Source organism: Candoia aspera, chromosome 1 (genome assembly GCF_035149785.1).
Source record: "Candoia aspera isolate rCanAsp1 chromosome 1, rCanAsp1.hap2, whole genome shotgun sequence".
Classification (NCBI taxonomy): Eukaryota; Metazoa; Chordata; class Lepidosauria; order Squamata; family Boidae; genus Candoia; species Candoia aspera.
Window position 1 is genome coordinate 194,851,084 of NC_086153.1, and position 18,946 is coordinate 194,870,029.

The following is an 18,946-nucleotide window of genomic DNA, read 5'->3' on the forward strand; positions in this document are numbered from 1 at the left end:
AAAACTGAAAGACAAAGTGTATCTTTGGCTGATGGGTCTGTGACCAAAATTATGGGACAAGGTGACTTGTATTTATCCTGCTTGGGAGAAGCTGTAAAAGGTGTGTTGTATGTGCCAAAGTTACAATCAAACCTTTTATCTGTGGCACAATTGGCTGCAACAGGGTATGTCATAACATTTAAGAAAAATGGTTGTGAGATACGTAAAAATGGGAAATTGTGTGCTACTGGTATATTAAAAGACTCCTTGTACATTGTGCAAAATGCAAGGAAGCCAATCTGCAAGGCTGCAGTTGGCAACACTCCATATCATGACCAATGTGTACACCTGATGCACAGGAGATTTGGTCATGCTAATTTCAAGTATATAGCACAAATGCCACAGCTGTGTGCTGACCTAAAGATAAAACCCTGTGACAAATACTTGGACTGTGTAGTTTGCAAAGAATGCAAAACACTAAAAGCTCCTGTGAGTAAGCACAGTGACAGAGTTACAACTAGACCTTTGGAGATTGTACACTCTGACATTATCGGTCCTTTTGCTCCAAGCCTTGGACGAGCAACGTATGCAATGACCATCATTGATGATTTCTCAAGATACACATTTATCTACATCTTAAAACACAAAGATGAGGCATTTGAGAAATTTAAAGGTTTTGTGACATGGGCAAATGGAAAATTCCCTAGGCCTGTATCTGCACTCCAATGTGACAGAGGAGGAGAGTACCTTTCTCACAAATTCAAAAGGTTCCTAGTGGAAAAGGGAATAGAACAAATTCTTTCTAACCCTTACACCCCTCAGCAAAATGGTGTTGCTGAAAGAAAGGGCAGAACCTTGCAAAGTGCGATGGAATGCATGCTCAAAGATTCACATTTATCTTTTAAGTATTGGGGAGAGGCAATATCTGTTATGTACAAAACAGATTGTATAACTCTGTGATTCAGGACACTCCATTCCATTTGTTTTATGGTGTGAAACGAAAGGTAAACCATCTTAGAGTGTTTGGTAGCACTGTATGGGTTCATATACCAAAACAACAGAGAAGGAAAAGAGGCCCCACAACAAAGAAAGCCATCTTTGTTGACTATGAAGAAAGCCAAAGGAGCTACAGGTTCATAATGGGAGAGAAATTAATAATTAGCAAAAGCACTTCTTTTGCTGAACAAAACTGGGGGAGATTAAACTCTAGCTCTCCAGTTGATCTGACCACCACAAGAGAACAGCAAGGACTTGCTGATTGTGATCTTTTGCCTGATGAGGACATTAAACCAGAAAAGCAAACTGAAGATCCGTCTGATGAGACAGATGCTTCTCAGGAAAGTGATAGGAGTCAAAATTTAAGCCCTGTATTACCTCGCAGATTTCAGAGAAGTAATAAAGGCGTTCCTCCATCACATTTTCAGGCTGAAACAGTAAAGGCTTTTCACATATTCACAGAACCTGAGTCTTTAGAACAAGTGAATGCTTTACCACCTGAGATTGCACAAAATTGGCATTCTGCCATGCAGCAGTAGTTAGCATCCTTGAAAGAAAATAAAACATGGAAACTGGTAAATCTACCTCCCAATGAACACTGTCTACGTTGCAGGTGGGTTTTCAAACTGAAAAGGGATGCTGATGGCAAAATCCAAAAATATAAAGCAAGGTTAGTTGCAAAAGGGTTCACTCAAAGGAAAGATTTAGACTTTGACAAGACTTTTGCACCAGTTACTAAAGGTGAATCAATTAGATTACTGTTAAAAATTGCTGCACTCAAAGGAATGTCAGTTCACCACTATGACATTCAAACTGCATTTCTCTATGGTGATTTAGACCACAAATTATACATGCAGCAACCCCCTGGCTATGAAAAAGGGGAGAATCTAGTCTGTGAACTGCAGAAGTCAATCTATGGGTTAAAACAAGCTGCTAGATCCTGGAACCAAAAATTAGATTAAACACTGCAGAATTTTGGTTTTGAAAAAGGAAAAGCAGATCCATGTGTATATATGAAGAAAGACAAACAAGGCTGTATGTATCTGTGCATTTATGTTGATGATTTGCTGCTGTTCACACCAACAGAAAAACAAAGGCTTGATTTTGAAGCCTGCATGAAAAGCCATTTCACATTAAAAAGCCTTGGAATTATAACAACCTAGGTTTGGAAATACACAGGAAGAAGGATGGTAGCTTTCTGTTAAACCAAAGGGAAGATAATGTTAAAATAATGTGAATGGAAAGACAGAGTTGTCAAAGCAAATTGGTTTGCATCTTATTCTGTAGTATAAAAAGGGGAGTGTTAATGTTTTCTACTACAGATTAAGGTTACTATGTAACTAATCATTTTGGCCGGGTGCAGAGGTTGAATTCAACTGTCCCCTTTCAGATGTTGATTTTTGCACCTGGGGGAAAAACTTGCCTAGGACTTGTTTTAGTTTCTCTTTCTCTTCTGTGTAGGCATGTAGCTGCTCTGAGGGCCTGCAAGAATGCAGAAGCCTTTAAAGATGTTTTGCTTTCTGTAAATAAAATTATTTTTATAGAAATGCCTGGTGTGTGACTTTTCTGATCTCTCCTAGGCCAAAGGCTTTCCCAGCAATCTGCCAACAGCTAATACATCTAGAACACCAAGTTAAGAGGGGTTGGTTTTATCAGTCAAATAGCAGGGGGAATTTTAATAAGCATAGTGTCAGGCTGAGCCCAAGAACGCAAAGAATCAATCCAGCCAAACTTCAGTTCTTTATTTGCTCACACCTTATAGGCAGAACCTTGCCAGACTAAAGCTACTCTACCTAACCTAAAGGGAAATAACCTGGAAGGCTCTAGGGCAGGGCTTCTCTGAATCTCTTTGTCTTCCCATGTTCCAGCTCCGGGCTGTGTTTTCTCTTATCTCACTCCCCTCCTTGGAACGTGCTCTGTCCTTCCTGAGAACCTGCTGCATTACTGTAGTCCATTACATCACCTCCCTCTTCATAGACACCTTCCATTACACGGAGCTTCATAGTCTCTCCATTCTACATGAAAAGTAGCACTTGCCAAGAATGCTTTCTTCTTCCAGGCAGAATGATGGAAAATGCCGTTGTATCAGCATTTAGTGATGCATTTGCACCAAGGCACTTTTTGGGGGCGGAGGGCGCACAGTTGAATTAAGCTTGGGAACACTCTGGCTGATGGTGCTTGTACCATCTAAAAATAATGAGTGCAAATGCTATAAAATGAATCAGCAGCTAATTGGAAGATAGTGATGTTGGGAAACAGTGCTTGTGATAAGTTGGGACTAACATCCATTTTTAAAGCTGCAAGGGCTAGTCAGGCATTACTTTCCCTCCTCCTCACTGACCAGGATGATGAAAACAGTATCATCCCAAGAACATACTACAGCTTCAACCTTTGAAAAAATTCTGGGAGGCTTTGGGACTTTATTGTACAATACTTTCTATCAAAACGAGCCTCATTTTCACTGAGTGTATACTTCTGATCTGTCCTGATTACCAGGAAACACACTGAGACAATGAACTGGTCTCTAATATTTATTACTAGTACTTAACAAGAATCCTAACAAACTGAGGAAGCGTGGGAAAAACCCAGCCATATAAACCCCAAAGGTTAAGGCGGTCCCGATCTGTGTCTCTTTGAATGGCTGAACAGTTCCTCAGTGCTACGCATGCGCTTGACAGTCTGGGTGGGAGCCCCCTGCTCGCCATCCTTACTCATGACAGATCATTAGAGGGGCTCGTGTGATTGAATGTTTAATGAAACCCCGAAGGATTCTAGAATTGTCTTATTCTTAACTATCTTTTCCAAGGGAGCTTTTCTTCTCTTAAGTAGCCTCCTTTGCAGAGGACTGTCATGTGAAACTAAATATCTTGAATAGGAAGACCACCTAGCTGACCACTAAGAGTTAATTCCTACACAGCTGATTGAGCAGACCTATCGCTTCTGTACTAGGATGTGCATCTATTATAATACATCTAGTTATAGTAATGCTTCCTAACTGCATCTTTTCATAGAAATCAGCTGTTGACCATGTTGGTCATAGAAAATCCTAACACTCTGAAGCCATCTAGTGGCCATCTGAAAATTTGTGGTCCAGCTATGGACCTCCTAGGTAACACCACCTTGGTACATATTGCTAAGGTATGGGGGTCTCTGCTGTGCAGGCATTGATATCACTGAGGACTAAATATTGGTATAAGTTGTTTTTAATTAGAAGTTTCTAATTTAATATTTCCTGAACCACAAGTTTTCCATTCTCTCTCTTTTTTCTGTATTTGGTGCCTTTCTTGCTTTTGTTTGCTGTAGATATGTGGCATTGAGAATTTGAACAGGAAATGAAGGGTTGTGTTTCTGTGTTTGTCTGTATGAAAGTATAATAACCATCTTAAAAGTGGGATAAAAGATGACAGGATCTTGGCCAATCTTACAAAGCTGAAAGGACAAGGAAGTTACATTTGCTACAATTATCTTCTTTTATATAAGAAGAAGGTACAGAATTTCTGGTTTCATAGTTTCCATTAATTTTGAGCCCTGCATGATAACAAAACAAGTATCAATGCTGTAGTTTCATATAATAGTACAAGTCATTATATAGTTGTCTTTGGTTGCTGAGTTAAACCTCTGGAGAAAACATGTACAGAGCAGAAGCTCCAATGCACGATTCTTTAAAAAAAAAACCAGCACAATTATTATTCAACATAATACAGAAATTGATGTAATACTGAATTTTTTTCCCAAGGCATGTAAATAGATTTTCTAAAAAAACCTGTACAAGACACAACTCTGCAACTAATGTAATTGTTAGATGCAGTTACTAACAGTAAGAAATTAAACCATTCTTTTAGGGAAAGTTTCTTCTGGAATAAATCTGTTTTCAGGCACATTGTTCTCAGTAGCCTCGTTTCAGTGCCTTTATTGGCTTTTGTACAGCACTGTAGATATGTTCAGAGATCCATGACAATTAACTAAATGAGAAAATAGAGTACTTGTAATTAAGATAATCAAACTCTGAAAAACCCACCCTGCTAATACTAATAGCCAGCTTGCTTTAAACTGTACATTAATTAAACCTTAGATAACAGTTGCAGTCATTCTTTGGCAATTTGGGGGAGGGAAAACAGGAATAATCGGTCACATACAGTAGAAGCAAAACTGCTTCTAAAGCACCTCAATACGTCATTGGCGTCATCCGAAAACGGTTGGTTGCCAGCAGGACTACAGAGCTGCTTTGATTTTCGGGCCTTGATTCTGCACGATACCAAATACATTTGATCTCTAGTGTCATTGTGTACAGAAAATGTTTTCGAAACCTATGTGTCAACTCATTAGTATGGGGCTCATGGTAAGGTGATAAACTTTATTTAATCAATTAATCACTTGAGGAGCAAAAGATGGCAAAACCCGGGCAAGGGCAAGAAACAGGCCCAAAGTGCCCAGAAGGGCTTTGACTCCCCTCGCCAAAGGCCTGGGCAAACAGCCAGGTCTTCAAGGCCCTCTGAAATACCAGTAGGGTGGGAGTTACTCAATTCTCAGGAGGAACCTCATTCAAGAGGGCAGCAACTCTCTGGACTATCCAAACCCTTTGAAGAAACACAGCGGTGACCCATATAACCCTTACGGCAGATAAGGCCAGATCCAAAAGCAAAAAAGGCTGTGCAAATTGTTCACTGCAAATATTGCAAACCACCTGTCTGGTAAGGTAGGAAGGGGTAAAAAGTTGTTTAATGCTACACCAGTAGCTTTTTTCTCACTGCTAATAGAAACCTTTCCAGCTGTGAGTATATTACTTGTGAAATGGAAGAGGCAAGGGAGCTGTAGCTTTCTTATTTCATTTCTGAAAGGTAAAAGAAGAAAAGCATTCTAAAGATGAGGAACAAAGGAAACTTAGATTGTTTATTTCAGGACCCCACATTTATGACAGGTCTTATTGGATGCCAAGGATCTTTCCTGGGGAATGAATTTGGTTGTGTGGGATGGATGGTTTGAGTAAATTTCAAGAGGAACAGAGAGGGGCAGTGCAAGAATATAATATAAATAATGGATGCGCCACAGAACATTTGTTGCTCAACAGGAAGTACTCATTTACATGCCTTAATATTAGGTATCTAAGCTTACCCAATTTCAACCTGCATTGTTTTCTTAGAAAATTGTATGGGACTAAACCATGACATCAGAAAGAAAAAGGAAAGAATTAGATGTTGTACCTATTCAAATGAAAGGATAAGAAGCCTATGTCTCAGACTCCCTGAATGTTGGTGTCACCCAGACGTTAGCCATTCCTACTGAGGAATTCTGGGAGTTCATGCCCAAGCATTTCAGGGGCACCCAGGAGCAGGGGGAAGGTTGTTGTGTGGCAACACATGCCCCAGTCCCAATGGAAATGGTATTTAGAATGGGATTGTATCTCCTCCTTTTTATGACAATTCCAAAGTTCTGGCTGTGGAAACTGCGGGGATACTGTAGGTGATCTTTGCCTTGAAAAAAACATTCTTTGGATCTTCCTTTTTCTCTTGGTTCAGTGTTGGCCAAAATGAAATTGATGTAGAAAGAGGTCCAGGCAGCAAAATTATCTGACAGCTGAAGAAAAGGTAAAATCTGGTAGTAGCTGCAGATTCCCATACTGGGAAATGAATCTGTCTTGACTAACAACATGGAGAATGGTGCACATACACGTTCACTCAGATATGCTTTCCCAGATAATGCTGAAATTATACAAAGGATGAAATTCTGTGGCCTCTCCAAAATAAATGTTTGCCGTATCTTTGTGAGGTTTTCTACTTATGATGGATTTGCTGTCCATTAGTCTTCCTTCCTTCCTTCCTTCCTTCCTTCCTTCCTTCCTTCCTTCCTTCCTTCCTTCCTTCCTTCCTTCCTTCCTTCCTTCCTTCCTTCCTTCCTTCCTTCTCTCTTTCTCCTCTCCCCTCCCCTCCCCTCCCCTCTTGCTGCCAGTTGAAAGCATTCATCACGTCTCTTAAATAGAGCCCAAGGCCATACAATCTTTGTCCCTGTACTGGTCTCCGAAAGAAGCAAGAGTTTGGGCAGTGGTGGGATGACCTCACTGGAGCTGGTAGGTCTGGGATTTCTGGCCCTTTCCCCTCCCTCCTCATTTTGTGGATTAGGGCAGCCTTCCTCAACTTTTTGACCCTGGAGGCACTCTTGAAATATTTTTCAGGCCTCGGGGAACCCCTGCACATTCAGGCTCAAATATAGGCCAGAAGTTACAAAATTCTTATATTTGTTTCATGTGTAGGCTTGTATATACGCCTTAACAGTGTTCTTAAACTAAAAACAAAGAATGAAACTTACCTCTTTAATGTGAAGTTGCCCAAATTTGAAATAATTTTAAAAATAAATTGTGATCTCCCAGGGAACTCCTAGTGATCTCTTCCAGAACCCTAGGGTACCACGGAACCCTGGTTGAGAAGCCCTGTATTAGGGCTTTTAACAAGAATTAAAAAGGTGTGCTAAGACCAATGGAGATTTAGCACACTTATTTTACTTCTTTGAGGTCTCTATTTACAAAAATATTGAAGAACATGTTACCAATATTTGAATTTTGGTACTACACTCCTGGAGGGCTCCGAGGGTTCCTAAAAAAAAGGGCGTTTGGGTTATAGACTATCCTTTCATGTAGCATAAATTCTCAACTATTTCCTGTCTCTCTTGCTGATGTATAACAATCACAGCTGTCCCCTGAATCCTTCCTCATTTGTCAATGTACTGTTTGGTTTAAGAGATCTGACAAATTAATAATAAAAGAACTGCCAAGTTAATATTCCATTATATTAAACACTAACACAGAAGCAACTGAACATATGTTTCCACTATATAAATTCCATATGATCTAATCTGCTTACAAATGTGTGTTTGCAATTCAGAACCTGTCATGTTCACCATTTCAATGTGCATTGTACATCGTAACGTTTTGCATGTCAAGATAGGTTGCTGATGCGTGTTCTGTGTAAGAGGGGGCTGCGAGCTCCTTCTGCTGGGGTTGTTATCCGTGTTCAGGGGAATGGAATGTGTTTGGGTTATCTACTGTGTTCAAGGTTTTCTTCCCAGGACATCAGCAGAACTCGTTACCAGCACCTGGGCTTGGGGAATTTGAAACGGCAGGGCGAGGGGAGGGATTACGTTTGTGCTGAGGGTTTTTAGTTTGTATTTGGTGCGCTTTTGCTCATTCTCAGCTTTCTCTGTATTTGCACACTATTGCTTAATAAACCAGATATTCTTAAGCTCCTGCTTCTGAGTCTGAGTCTGTTAGGGTAGGCAATCATTACAGAACCTCAGAACATAGTCAGTGCAAGAAATGCAGATGATTTCTCAGAAAGCTTTTACCAATGATGACTAAATACACAAATCTTGTTCTTTAATTTATTTCCCCAGTTTTTAAAAATGATCAGCAAAATAGCACTCCATCCTCTTCCAACTTGGCTATAGCTTAGCTTCATGCTATCAGAAACCATTTTACTTTTCGGTAAGGAGTGACAAAAAGGAACTTGTCTGAGACATTTTCCATTTCCATAGGGAAATAGCCAACTTGATCAGCAGCTTGGCTGGCATCTCCATAACCCCAAGATAACACTTTTCAACTAGAAGAAAGCACTTTTTGACAATTACGCTAGATAAAACAATATATACAATTTTGACAAGTAAATACATAAATACAGCCATTTGTATATAATGGTACATTTACAGTTCAGATAATATCATGTTTCCTTAGTTAATTAGGTGTTTCATTATAAATCAGCGTTCTCTACATAGATCTGTCTTAATCCCAATAAAGGATCAATTTATTGATTGAATCTCAATGACTCTGGAATCCTCCAAAGTCACCCACTAGGAATATCTATAATGAAATAGTTCTCCAGAAGATGAAGCTTCTGAAGGTTATTGGCAATGTGTGTGTTGTCCACTTACATTTCAAATATAGAAATCAAAGGTGATGTTTATTTAGATTGGGATTAGTGATAAAAAGTGCTTTATTCAAATAATTTCCCCTGTTATGGACAAACCAAATATTTTAAAAATAATGTTAAGGAACTTGTTTTTCTCAAAATAGATGTAAAACAAATATTAGCTTTTGGTTCTGAATAATCTTTCTTCGACCAAATGCTGCCAAGTCCAGGGGGGCAGGGAGACCTTAGGAGCTTCAGATGTTGTACTACAATTCCCAGCATCCCTTGCCATGGCTCATGCTGTCTGAGGCTGCTGGGAGTTAGATCAGCAAATCTGGAGGACCACAGGTCCCTCACTCCAGAACTAAAGAAGCTTGTATATAGTTATAAAGTCCCAGTGGTTCCCTTTGTTGATTCCATCTTTTTTCTTGTTTGCTTAAAAGAATCAAGAAACATATTTGTTTAAAAAATCATTTTTCTTTTAAAACATTGTGTACATTAAAAAATCAGGGGGCTCATGCTTAAGGGTCTTGAACACTGACAGAAATTTTGATGCAGCTCCATGCATAACCAAATGTTACATTGCAAGCTGGTTCTACACGCACACACACACAGTGGGAAAGCGAAGAAACTGACTTAAAATATATACAGCACTTTCTATGATGGATATTTACAAATCTGTCAAAGAAGAGGAAAAATAGAAAGAGACAATGCTAAGCATTAATGAACATCTGGAAAAGATGGAAACTTGGGTAGATGTTTGCTCTGTTGCTAAAGGGGTTGTTTTCCACAGGCAGTGTTGCTCCATAGGTAGTTTTGCCATTGTTAGAGCCTGTGGTTTGCAGATGTTACTCTTAGAATCGCTTGAAGTGATTATATCTCCAAATACTGCAGAGTATAACCCAATGCTGTGCTCCACTCACCTCTGTAACTGAAATGGCAACTACCTCTTGTGCTAAGGAAAGCTAACAAACCAGCTGATTCATGACAATCTATGGCAGTGTTTCCCAACCTTGGCAACTTTAAGATGTCTGGACTACAACTCCCAGAATTCCCCAGCCAGCATGGGGAATGCTGGCTGGGGAATTCTGGGAGTTGAAGTCCAGACATCTTAAAGTTGCCAAGGTTGGGAAACACTGGTTTGTGGTATAGGATCCTGCATGCAAAGAATCCTGCATTGGAAAGGATCTATCAGGGGGCTCTTGGTTAGGGTTCCAGACATTCATTGCCTCCAAGCAGTGCTTTCAATCGTCCCCTCTTTTGGTTTTCCTTTTTATGCATTTAATACCCTGTGACTACTAAGCCTGCTGAATCCTTGCTGGTCTCTCTCTTGCCCTACTACTGTTTTTTTGTTTGTTTTTTAAAATGAAGTTCTTTGTTCTTCTGCAAAACTTTGCGTACCCTGAATATCCCTTGTGCACCTTGGTGGTCCCATTTTGGCCCCAGTCCTGTTGAGATTTGCTGTCGGGTATGAGGTGGGGCATCAAGAGATGAGCAAAGAGCAGGAGGGAGGTGATACTTTGCCTCTTTTTCGGGGGGTGAATTTCCAGCCCAACCCTGTCATTTCTGCAAATGCCTCTCCTGTCAGCGTCATGTTGTCATGTTCCTGTAACATTGTCCTATATTTTGTACACTTTTATATATTGTTTCTGTGATTTTTATGCAACAATGCTGCATTCTGCTATGCCATATGAAATAAATAAATAAACAAACAAACAAACAAACAAATAAATACATAAATAAATGTTCCTGTAAGATGTGAAGTCATCACATAGTCCATTCTGACCCCTCACGTGATGAAGTCATATGACAGTAGGATCGTTGAGAATGCAGTACAGTGGTAGGAAGGTGTCATGTGGAAATACAGTGGACTGGAGTAAGGTAACATCTAGACCAGACATTCTCAACCTCGTGTTCTCCAAACTCAAGGCTGCAAGTTCCTCCACCACCAAGGATGGCTAAAGAAGTCTGATCGTTTTTTCCCTTTGGGTACCACCTGATTGTAAACTGTTGGTGCTACTTTGCTTTGCTTCCCAGTGGAAAAAGAGGGCCTACAAGAGGAAAGTGACCAGCAAGCCATTTGGAGAACCCAAGCTTTGAGTTAGCAGAAAAAGTTAACCCTATTTTTAAAATCTCACCTTACAGTGTTAATGTTTTCTTATGCAAGCAGTGATGCACATGAAATGTTGGGACCCTTTCTAATGTGGCTTTAAACACATTGGTCGTAAAGGACAGTAAAAAAAGCCGGAAGGCCCTGGGTGGAGTAGACAAACTATCTGAGCCAGGGAGCACAAGTTAAATAACTCTTTAAACATTTTAATATATGTTAATACGTGCTCAATGCAGTTTAAACCTTCCCTGTGGCTTGGAGTCTGCGGCTCTGTTCCCAGGCCTTTTGACCTATCAGTGCAATTGATCCTTCCTTATAACTGAAGCAGGCTGGCTTTTCGCCCCTTGAGGTCTTGGTTTTGGCTGTATTATGCACCAGCTGATAGGTGACTGCCTGGGGCTTGACTTATTCTTTTACTGTACTTAGAATAGTACTTAGAAGTGACTTCCTTTGTGACGACTATATGAAAACTATGTTAAGGGCTCATGGTGTGCTTAAATTATGATTTCTGAAACAAATTAACTCTCTAAAAATATAGATTAATCTTTTACTGAGTGACAGCTTTGGTCTATAGATATGATAAAAGGGATAAAGGGAGCAGCTGCCTTTCTGCTTAAAGAGGAGTTTCTGTCTGGCAACATCCAGCTCATCTGGCTGGCTGAATTACGTAGTTGCTGCACATGGCCATAGTAATTAAATAAGATGTTTGGCCTATGCAGGGTGTTTCATACATGGGCCTCCTTGATTACTGCAGTCACTGAACACAACAAAGAGACATTCTAGACTCAGCATGGACAATGTTTTTGAGTTAGTGAATTCTTGAGCCCCTCTGTGGGCTCTCTCACAAAATGGTTGCTTCAACAAGGGGTGACTTCCTGTTCACAGAATGGTTGCCATGCTAAACATTGACATGAAACCCTCATTTCCTAAAAAGGCATTCTGTTTCCTGTCTTCCCCTCCATCTACCACAGATGCTCTCCCTCATGCTCTTATCAGTTTACCTTGGCTTCGCCCACCCCACCCTAGGCAGCTGAGCACACATTGGAACAAACATGGGACTGTAGAGGTTTGTGCTTGGCTCTTAAGCATTCAAAGGTGTGTGCACATATAATGTCAAGAAGGGTTGGGAACCTAGGAGGTATTAAGGAGGTGTCCCTAGACATATCCCCACTACTCACAAATTATGGTTCAATCCAATCATACTGTAAGCATGTTCAAAAAGATGCTAGGAGTCTAGTGGAGTAAGATGTCCAAAAACCCAGAGAAGGGTACCTAAAAGAGGTCTTTGGTTCAGGATTCAGTGCATTCAGTGACTGCAGCTTTCTACCAGCTCAAGGAATCAGTCCTATGCATTCGGATTAAAATCGCCACGTAAGGTATGTGGGACAGAAGTGCCTACGGTAGACTGGATCCAAAGAGTTGCATAATGTCCTGTCCCCTTCCCTTTGAAACAAGGTTATTGGCACAGTCTGAGTTCCCATCAATAATTTGTAAGGCTAAAGAAGGAAAAGTTCAGAGGAAACCTAAAAGCTGTATAGCCATTGGAGACCTGCCCAACTTCAGGTGCTACTTCTGAAAAAGCATGAATGCAAGGCAGCATTGTGATAACGGGGTGTGTCTGCCTGCTGGTGGAATAATATAAACTTACAGGGTAAATTCCCCATCCCTTATTCACCCCACCTTCCCAAATCTACTCTAAAGCAATCCAGGGCTGATTTAAGGATTGCATGATAGGATTCATGTAGAGGAGAGCCAAGGGACATCCTACTGCTGAAATTCCACATCAGAAGAATATGTGAATTGGTGTTGCAGTAAAGATCCACTGTAACATCTCAATTCATTCTTAGCTTCATGACAATGGCATAAAGAGGGGGGAAATGGAAGAGTGGTACCGTATACTATTCTATCCAAACTAAGCTATTGTATATGCGAGAGATGTGTGAAACTTGGATATGATGACAATTCAGTCAAGATACCCTTTTGATTCAGTTTGCTGAACAGATTCAACATTGAATTGGGTGCCCTTCACAAAGCTTCAAAATTCAGTGGAACATTGTATATGCACCCAAGCATCCGCATTATTAAATTGTGTTGATTGTGTCAATCCCATTGCAAATTTGAACTATATCAGATTGATTCATTGAATCAAGTTGAAAATTCACATCAGATGAATTAGCTCATTTGTACAACCCTAGTATACGCACAGCAAAACAAGTTAACTATTCCATGCACAATCTCTTGAACATAGAGGCATTAATCACCTATTCATTCCAGGACATGTTTTGATTCTGATGCCCAAAGTAAAAAAAACGAATGTGTTACTAGATGCATATTTTTACAAACCCTGGGAATCAAAGAGCTTCTCCTTTCCTCCTTCCCATACCCTCTTTTTCCAAAATGTTCCTTAACTCTTAAGCTAAATGTAAGTTTATACAGAAGAAGAGGGAATTTACCCGTGTCCTATTTTGCTGATGAAACTATCTATAGGATGGCTGACCAGGTACCTTTTAGAAAAATGGTCCACCACTGAACTAAGGTTGGATTCCATAAACATAGTATCTTTTGGCTTTTAAAATACTATGCATTACCACCTTCTATACTGTCAAATGGGGTTTGTATTTTAAATGAATAAAAATCAGGGTGCCTGTCAAATTGTGATGGATGTTGATTTCAGATGTTACTGTTGATAATGCTGTTTGGAAGGGCACAAATGAGAAATAAATAGAAAATGGTTTTCATTTTCATACACCCCCTTTTTGCTGGCTTCCTATTTAACTTATGGCCCTGTTAATCCCCCCGCCCCATTATTTTCATCTTTACAGCATACAGTTCTGTAATTCCAGTGGGCATTTTTTTATAATTGAAAACACATTTCGGCTCTTTAAAAAGTAAAGTGTTGCAATAAACTATTTGTGTTTTTAACAGCATTCCATTCAGAAGTTTGGCTGTGAACTTTCTTATCTTCGAATCCCAGTAATTACAGATTCTGTTTATTAGCATTTTGCTTACATCATAGCAATGTTAATTTCTTCCTTAGTTATGTGGCATTTATACTGATTTTTAACACTGTTCCTGCAAATAATATGGCACAGTTGATTTTTGATTAGTAAACAACATTAAAAACAAATATTTCATTTGCTAAAAGGGAAGTGACACCATTTAGCAATTTTCCCATTTTTACACACGTAAGATTTGCATTTTGTAGCATCTTACCCCCCTCATCACTACATGACATTATTACCAATACCTTTTGAACCTTAGTTTGTATGTGGCAAGGAGTGGAGCTTGCATTTGGCAAGATTGTTACAATAAATAAAATTGAACATTGTTACATTCTAGGGAATATTTTAAATTTGGACAGAACAGTCTGATCAGGAATGGTAGCCTAACTAACTTTGAACCGTCTGTGATCTCCATGCTCTGCTCCTAGCAGACGGGCAAAGCAGAAGGATAGAGAGATGTTTGTATCAACATATTTTTAGATTCCCTCTTCCACAGGATGGAGGCATGGTCAAGGGTTGGGGTTCTATGGTTCCTTGCTTCACCCCATGGCCAAACTCTCTTTAACCTCCTTTTTAAAACCTTTCTAACATTAAAGTTTTGATGCCAGATCAGCTGGTCTTGGATGTTATTTACTGCACAACATACAGTAGGAAGGATCGAACCTCAGGTTTCCTATTCTGAAGCCAATTTCTCTCCCATCTTACTGGGGAGAACTGGACATCCCCTTTGGTCACTGGCACTGTTCCAGGGGCTGCTGGTTTGTCATACTATTTACATCTAACCAAAGCGGGTCCAGTTGATTTCAGTAGGGCTTACTTCTGGCTACGTGGTAATAGGATTTTTAAATGAGGAGATGAGGATCCAAAGGGCTACATGTGTTCAAATACCTGAACGCTTCTATTTATAAAATAGTGGTTTTTAAATGGATTGCTTTTAGCTATGGCCCACTTATTACTTCAGGTGCTGCTCACATCTGAATTCAGGGAAAAATGGTTAGGTAACTGGAAGGGACGATGCATGGACAGAAATCTGCACAAGATGCATTCTGAATCCTGTCCTAGCAATAACTGTATACTGACAACTGGACTTTGATGAGAGAGTGTCATCTAATTTGGAATAGAAGCCCTTCATGGCACCATTTCAGTTTGCATTTTTAAATTAATTTCAGTGAGGATGAATTTTCTTTATAACAAATGGCCCACCATTGCCTTAGAGAATGGTTTCTTTTTGAAGACCTACTGGGAATTAATTTTTGTCTTTTGCTTGTCACTCGTCTTATGCATATGCTTGACAGACTGGACAAGACAGATGTCTCTTTTGTTTGGTTTGACTGATGTGAACGAGACCGTTATGATTAGAACCTGCAGTCTGTAAGCCAGAAGTTATATCTGGGAAGATCAGCCAACCAAAATATTATTAAGATTTTCCCTCCTAGAAGTGAATATCCCATTGTCTGTTTGCTCTCTACTCATATAACAAGAACCAAAGTATTTACATCTGAAAAAAGTCCTAACATCTGAGATGCTTCTTGCTTGACATATCATTCCAAATCCTGTGCATTTCCTCAGGGGATATCTGATGTACTGTAATAACACGTCGATATCTACACAGGCTGTAGGCCATCTTCCAGTGATTAAAGCCGCTGTTTTGGAAAGGGTGGATGCCAAGCTTCCGCAGACAGAGTCCCACATACACGTCCTCAAGATGAAGAAGTCTAGTATGGAGGGAAGTTTTGTAAATCATCTCTGCTACATCGGCAGAAAAAATATAGCCCGTGCCTGAGCAAAATGGTGGATAGTTGCTGTCAGGATACAAGTCCCTAGGCATATACCATTTGCTACGGACGTCCCTGATGGGGCCTCCGTTGATGACATAGCCAGTAAAATACCTTCGTCTTGGTTTGGTGTTAGGTTTTAGCAACTTGTAAATAAGGTTGTCCATATTTACAAAAATGTCACTGTCTGTTTTCATGACGTACTTGGCTTTTGAACAAAATGTGGCCACCCACTTCATTCCCATTAACGTTTTCAGGGTCAGGTTATGATATGAGTCAATGAAATCTTCTACAATGATGTCATGAAAAATTTGACTTTCTTGCTCAACCATCTGGTTTAACACAGAGTCTGTGTTTTTCCCCAGAAGAAAAAGAGTGGAAATCTTAATGCCTTTGAAGTTGTTCTCATCTCCCCATGTCTCTCGGATGGCTTGCCTAGCATCAAACTCTTTGTGTGTTGTGCTGATTAGAATAACCAAAAAGGGGGCATTTTTCTCACACTTCTCTGGCTCATTTATGAGAAAATCAAATGAATGAGGGTTTATTGGTCGAGTCCTTATGTTCCCAAAGGAAACATTTTTTCGAGCCATTGAGATGCTGTCATAAGTTTTGTGAACAGTGTAAGATGAAGTGTAGGAGGAAGTGGGACGTGTTATGCTTAAGTACCACAAAGCACTTGCCCAACACACAACTGTCAGGACATACAAACACGAGACTTTTGAAGGCATTGTTCCTGAAGCTCTTCTAATCAACAGAATGAACCAATTGTCTTCTCACCACTTGTTTCTCTTGATCCCACAAAGGCAGCATGTTATTTTTCAGATCTTAAAATTTTGACACATAAGAGCAGCATGGCACTTGCTCATGGAAATCCATGGAAAGGTTTTAAGAGGGATTTGTTTTCTTGCTCCAGTCTAAAGGTAGCTTCCATTTCCTGGGGTGAGGTGTTATTTCTGAAAAACATAAATGAAAAAATGCTTATTGATGGTGCTGTTTTATTCTGATGTTAGAATAGCCTAACTGCAAGCATGATATGGAATGCTAAATCATAACCATTCCATTTTGTGTTAATAGACAAAGTGATATGAACTTAAACGAAAGAAAAGCAATTTGCTTAACAACTTTAAGAAGTATTAAAGTATTATATTGGCTTCCAATGCTTGTCCAAATCATGGTAAATAGATCCAAATCTTTCCTCCTATAAGATCTTCAGCAAACCATAAAATATCCATCACCAGACTGATATTTTGCTGCTCAGGTTGGTTTTGTTTGGGGCAAAGTCCTGGCATGATGTGAGTCACGTGAACAGACATTTTATAAAGGCATGAGACAGCACAGAATTGTTGGACCTAATAGATATTTACAGAGCAGTCTTATATCCACTAACCTGACAGTAACTGCAGTTGGACTCCATGGGGGATGTGAATAAGATTGCACTGTTATTTATTTAAGATATTTCTATCTTGTATTATAAAAAAAAGAGAACTCAAAGAAGCTTAGAGGAAAACATATATAACATACTATAAAAGTCAATGAAGAATTTAATACAAAGAATTTATATTTGTGGATGCTTTTATGTGTACGTATTCTGTCTAAATCTGTAATAAAGTATTTACTATCACTCCAAAAAGAATAATGCTTGAAGATCTGATGAAACTAAGTTTAAAAACAGAGCAGTTTGGCCAGACCATGCAAGTTTGGATAGATAAATAAAAAAGCATGTATTAACAAATTATAATAATAAAAAATACTTTTTCCTATGACATTGAGAGAATATTAAACAATGAGTTTTACACACAGTATAACAAAACTTAGTAACATTTAGGGTCACACAATTGTCTTTGTTGTCTAAATACAAACATGTAAGATTGTGAGGGCAGGTGGCGATAGATGTATAGCCTCCTCATCTGAAAGCTGGTTATAGATGGATGCTCCCTTTTGGTTTAATTGCTGTGATTAAGTGATTTTTTAATTATTGTCTGCATTCTGTCAAGTGTTTTAAAATGATGAAATTATTGTTTTAGCCCATATTGTGTTTGGCTTGATGAGACAATGTGCAGTGCTTTGTGAGACAATGTGCAGCGCTGGTGAGATCAACAAAGGCATGGTTATTAGATGTTTAGCAGCAATCCCTATGCAGGTAGTCCTCGTTCAGCGACCACAATTGGGACTGGCACCTTGGTCATTAAGTGAAGCAGTCACTAAGTGAAAAATCACATGACCACAACTGTGCTTACTTCAGCTTTCCTTTGCTTTACAGTGTTAAAAGAGCACAACCCCAAATGGCGCACTGAGCTGGGAGCCACTTGGGAAGCCACAAAGGCAAACAAGAGCCCTTAGTGTGAAACTGATTAGGGTCTTGTCAATTTCAGGCAGTAGCTGGGAGCTGGCAGGGCATTCTAAGCAACTAATTAAGGTCCCAGAGCTGAGCTTGTTAACTTGCTGTCAGCCCTTTTTAGGGACGCACTGTGCTGCGCTGCAGAGAAAAGCAGCTCAGGATGAGAGAGCTTGTTTAGGCAATCTCTCCACTCTGCTGGGGATGGGGGGAGGGAATGGATCAGGCACAGGACAACAGGCACTAACTGAGTCTAATCGGGAACGCGTGACTGAGAAAGAGAGAGACGCTGCAAAGGTTATAAATGCGGGCATCGGCCACAAAGTTACTCTTTCATCACCATTGTAACTGAATGGTCACTGTCCAAGGCAGTCGCTAAACGAAGACTCCCTGTAATTATGAAGCTCATCCATATCTACTATCCCTAGCTTACATGGCATGGTATGAGTTACATTTCTTTTCTAAAAAACATCCCTAATATGTCATAAAGCTGGTCTCTTCCAGGTGTCTCTCTAATTCCAAGACAGCATGGTTTATGCCAGGGAATATTGTCAAACTGTACAAAGTTTGTACAGTTATAAAGCTCTTTTGCCTCCAGAGCTTCATGTTGCAACCCGGCAGCCTCTCAGAGGATCAGTAGTCTTTGTGGGTTCCATTTCATACAGAACAGCAACAGAAAATATTCAAAACTCACATTTCTAGTAAAGCATGAACAGCAATTGCCATCGGAGGGGCCCCTGGACCAAAAGGCTGTTCTTTGCAGTTGATGCTGCTAAGATGTAGCAGGAGGTGTTTTACTTCAAAGAGCTGTGCTGGAAGTGTTCAAATACTCGTTATACAGAAATAGACCTGCT

The 18,946-nt window shown here is 39.8% G+C and overlaps 2 protein-coding genes across 5 annotated transcripts in view; one reads left to right on the forward strand and one right to left on the reverse strand.

Annotated features, from left to right (window-relative positions):
- STK39 (serine/threonine kinase 39) overlaps nt 1-18,946 on the forward strand; it is a 381,542-nt gene that overhangs the window by 155,725 nt on the left and 206,871 nt on the right. The gene's annotated exons all lie outside the window — the stretch shown is intronic.
- The window catches only part of B3GALT1 (beta-1,3-galactosyltransferase 1), a 267,054-nt gene continuing 262,038 nt past the window's right edge, over nt 13,931-18,946 (reverse strand). For all 4 annotated transcript variants that reach the window (XM_063318230.1, XM_063318229.1, XM_063318227.1 and 1 more), the window contains one exon: nt 13,931-16,710. In XM_063318230.1, coding sequence (XP_063174300.1) covers nt 15,493-16,485 — 993 coding nt within the window. In that variant the 5' untranslated portion in view covers nt 16,486-16,710 and the 3' untranslated portion in view covers nt 13,931-15,492. The remainder of the gene's footprint in view (nt 16,711-18,946) is intronic.